Below are 4,698 nucleotides of genomic sequence, written 5' to 3' on the forward strand. Positions count from 1 at the left end.
AGCTAGGATCTGGAACCAACTTCCAAGGGAAGTGGTGCTGGCTCCTACCCTGGGGGTCTTTAAGAGGAGGCTTGATGCCTACCTGGCTGGGATCACTTGAGCCCAGTTTTTTTTCTCCTGCCCTGGCAGGGGGTCAGACTTGAAGATCTACAAGGTCCCTTCTGAACCGACTTCTATGATTCTATGATTTTTTCATTTCAATACCATCAAAGCAAGAGAGACCAAGGAAGTGCACAAGGAAATAAACCATTTCTGCTCATGTAAGATTGTTATTAAAAATATGCAGATCACAACTGCATAGTGAGGACTGAGTTTAATACAAGGACTGAATCACATTCTGTACAAAAATAAACTATTTTCTTCTGAAACTTCAGCACTTGTTCTTTCAATAAAGAATAGATACTTGGAAAATTAGTAAGTGGGCAAGATCTTTGACAGGTCTCTTGGAAGAAATAAGTTTCAGGAATGATTTGAAAAAGAGGATTAAACGAAACTCATTTTAAAATATAGTGTTTTAATTGCATTATAATAAATAGTTGTTTTAAGTTTAATTTAAGAAATAAGTTTTGAATTTAAAGTGAAAGAATTTATGCTATGTGGAAAAAACCCTTTCTGGGATGTTGTCTACTTGTTGGAAACTTCATGCTGTCTCTGAAACTGGTTAAACACAGTTCTCCTTTGCACAATGAAGCCAAATGGTACTTCAATTATGCTACTGAATTATGCTATATGTTTGTAATTCAGATGACCTCCAAACTGAACTATGTTTTGCACGTGTATGGAAAGCAGCTGGCTCTAAAAAATCATGTCAGCCATATCAGAGAGCAGAAAACAGTAGCAGGAATTGTGAAGCAAATCAAAGTGCTCTGTTTGTTCATTTGCATCTTTGTTGTCACAGATAGTGATAAAATCCTCTTTTCAGCATTTAACTTGAGGCTAGACTGCTAGGACAAGTTTCCCTGTTGGCCACGGCCACTGGAACAAGATAATCAAATGCCTAACTATTGGAATCCCATCTGGGAACACGTGATATTGATCCAATTAAAGCTCCATGTCATTTTTATGCTTTAATCTGATACACAAAATAAGGTGATATAAAGACACTTACACATATGTTATCAGGCTAGTTATTCTATAAAGTTTTCTTCAGAACTCTTAGATGTGATTATAATTTTTTCTAAAAAGTGTTGAAATAGTATGGATGGCATTATCCATTTATGCTCTCTCAGTGACACTAAAAGATGTTTATTTTTTTTCCCCCCTGCAAACAGCTCAGCAAATTGATCAAGAGACTTAAAAGTCAATTTGGGTTCTCCTCCGCATGAGCAACTTCAGCAAGTACAAGAGTTCTGCAATCAAATTCTGTCAATGAGCAAGTAAAAGGAGATGCAATCTGGCTCCATTCCCCAGTTTCTGCAACATTAACAAGAGTATACATTGAAAAAATATATTTTTATAAGAAAATATTACTCAGGACCTATGTGGATTTGGTTAGTAGAATACTGTGCTGTCATTTTTGGCCCATCACTTTTAGGAGCAGAACCCCAGAGAGAATTCCACAATATTGTTTTCTGACCATACACATTCTACGCATGGAAAATGTTCCTCATCTTTCCCATAACTTGAAACAAAAGAAATAAAGTTGAGCTGTTTAGTTCTGACAGCTTTAAAAAAATGCTATATTTCTTCTATATATGAACATGTCTTGTTGGCCCAGCACCTAAAATTTTGGCAAGTTATTTTTTATTTTACTTACTTTAAATTCTTCTTCTAGCCCCATTTGTCCAAGATGAGGAGTTGTACTGTGTGATGTTTGTAGGTGCTTTTCTAAGGAGGACACATCTAGTTCTGTGTCACCGTAGAGGTAGTATTCCAACAAGGCCTGATATATGAATGAATACTGCATCTGGAATGAATAAGCAACGAGTGCAATATATTTTAAAACAATTAAATATAATTTTAAAAAATATAGCATATCCATTTATTTTATAAGTTCAATTCATGATTTCCCATCTTGTTAGGCCACTGAACAAGTTAAAGGAATAAGCCTTGGCCATGATAGGGGATTTCTATAACGCTCTGAACATCATGGGGTACAAACGGAAAGAACACAAACAGAGTCTCAGAATTCTTTCATAGATGAGTTATCGTCTAACACCCTGTAACACTATTAATCTCTTGTTCAGCTTTGCTCAGGCTGTGTAGGGAGGAATGGAAGTATTGGGATAGGTACCACTGTTTGGAAAACATCAATGCATTGCCAGTTTTAAATATGAAAAATTAACAAACTATCACAAAATTTAATTTTTATTTACCTCGGTTTGAACCATTTGTGGGCGCTGGTTACGAATTCTTGCGACAAACTCGAAAACATCAACTCTCTGTTCAGAATGCATCATATCTATTATGGCATCTATTACAATAAATGTGCCTGTTCGACCTACACCAGCACTTCAAAAAGAAAAGAGAAACCATTGAGCTGTAAAGCTAAGAGCAACTACTAAGGTAAACTCAGAAATAATCCATATTTTGCTCATATTAGACTGAAACCCAAACTGATGTTAAGCATCATAAAAATCTGTTTCTCATTTTAAATGACAGCATTAATGAAAAGGGTTTCTACAAATGCATCTGCAATACTTTTTTTTTCTAACCAAAAAAACAAAGGGAATTTTGGAAAATTTTTGGAATAAATTTCCTCCCTCTGTGATGAGTTTAGAGCTAGTTAAAAGGTTTATTTTTTTAAAATTAAAACAAAAGTTGGAAATTATGATTGTGTTTTTGACAAGCTAAAGATATTGGGTAAAGGCACATTTTAAAAAATGATCCTTAAATCTCTTTTTTACTTTACTTTGGTAACAAATTTTTGTTGCACCTTCTTTTCCAAATGCTAAGCACTATTAGATGCTAAAGTTTTTAGCATGTCTGTTCTAAAATATTATCACATGGTCCCAAATAGCCACCAGAGGGAGCAAGATTATTACAAATCATACCAAATCACAAATGCCTTTCAGCTCTTCCTTTTAGAGGAAAAGGGCACGGCATCCTGTTAGACATTAACATTTCTGTAACAATGTTAGTCAATTTTACCTAGCAGATATTATATCATAATATTTTAGTTTTTTGTAAGAAATATACACTCTAAGAAATCATGTCCCAGCGTCATAAACAATGATAATTTTCTCAAAAAAAATACAGACTAGAGAAAATATAATCATTACTATCATTTTCTGTTTACTTTTCACTTCACTACGTGTATAGAATAAGAAGCTGTCATTTCTTCTTTCGATTTATTTTAAAAAATGACAGTGGCACCAAGTTTTCAAATAAGTTCTTTATTTTGTAAATCTATAATAAATCTGTAAAAATAATTTATTATATAAAATGTGTGTGCAAATGCATATTCTTCAGCTGTATGTAACTAGACACACAGTGCCCCTCTTTGTCTGAGTGGAAAATTATGCTGCATTCAGTTCTTAAAAACACCGAAATCCTCAGCATGGTTAGAAAAGTTAAGTGGAAGAAATCACCTACCAATAGTCCAACAAATTCCACTTGTAGGATAACTGAAATGGGCAAACTAAACCCAGCACAGCTCACTGACATCAAAAGACCATAAAACTCGTTGGCCCTCTAAGAGTGACCAGTATCCACAACCTGCCTCAGACCTAAAATGCTTCGCGCATAGATTTTAATAATCTTTTTGGTCAGGGCTCTTCTGTTGGCTTCAAATTGCTCCTCTCTCCCATCCCCCCATCACTATTTCTTTTTCCTTTCTCTCTCTCCTCCTCCCACACATTTTCTCTCACCTTTTTCACTATTTCCAATTTGCTGCCCCTATTGCTTTTGCTCCTAAGCAGCATCAGTTGCCACGTTTCTAACTCAGTGCATTACCCCTGCTTCTCGCTTCTTTCTGTAAGTACTAAAACTCCTCCGCTGCACTCACTCGTGTTCTCAGTCTCCTATTTTCTTGATTTCAGATTTTACTAGATAGTTTTCTCTCTTTACATCATCTAACAACACGGTTTTCTCATCCTCGCTTATCATTGTCCACTCTTGCACCACCATCAGCCTTTACTCTCCCCCTTCCCTTGCCTCCTGATTTCTCTCCCCACTGCAGACTGTATGGGCGCATCCAGATGAGCCCACACGTGCCTCTTGCAGTGACTCAAACTCCTTTGAGACGCTGCAAGAGGCACATGCAGGAATAAGAAAATGTTCCTCGCACTGCAAATTTGCAGCATGGGGCAAAATTAGACCCCTGAATATCCAGGGATCAAAACGAAATGGAGTGAAAAAAAGTGGCAACCAGAGACTGGGCAACCAGAGACTGGGTCCTCCATGGAGACAATCTGGTAACAGCTAGAGTGTCTCTATGGCTGGCCCTTGCCCTGGTGCTGAAGCATGCAGCCTGTCGTGCAGGACAGACAGTGTGCCAGCTGCAGAGAGCTGGACCCAGGCTCCACTGCAGGTAACTAGGGTGTTGGGGGGGTGGAGGAGGAAGGGGACCATAGGGTGGGACCCCACCAGCCCTACCTGCTCCCCTAGCCCCCTGGATCCCTGCCCTGCCTGTCCCCATCCCCCCCAGTCCCTCTGATCCTGCCCGTCTGCAGTCCCCCAAGCCCCCCAATCCCTGCCCCAACTTGCCCCATCCCTCGCCTGCCCCCCATCCCCTTGATCCGTGCCCCACCCATTCCC

At 38.4% G+C, this 4,698-nt stretch overlaps 1 protein-coding gene across 3 annotated transcripts in view; it reads right to left on the bottom strand.

Moving 5' to 3' along the window:
• PTPRE (protein tyrosine phosphatase, receptor type E) overlaps positions 1 to 4,698 on the bottom strand; it is a 182,163-nt gene that overhangs the window by 28,131 nt on the left and 149,334 nt on the right. For all 3 annotated transcript variants that reach the window (XM_019556286.1, XM_019556285.1, XM_019556287.1), the window contains 2 exons: positions 2,316 to 2,451; positions 1,757 to 1,906 (listed from right to left, as the gene is read on the bottom strand). In XM_019556286.1, coding sequence (XP_019411831.1) covers positions 1,757 to 1,906; positions 2,316 to 2,451 — 286 coding nt within the window. The remainder of the gene's footprint in view (positions 1 to 1,756; positions 1,907 to 2,315; positions 2,452 to 4,698) is intronic.

Source organism: Crocodylus porosus, unplaced genomic scaffold (assembly GCF_001723895.1).
Source record: "Crocodylus porosus isolate Cpor-Errol unplaced genomic scaffold, CroPor_comp1, whole genome shotgun sequence".
NCBI classification, from domain to species: Eukaryota; Metazoa; Chordata; order Crocodylia; family Crocodylidae; genus Crocodylus; species Crocodylus porosus.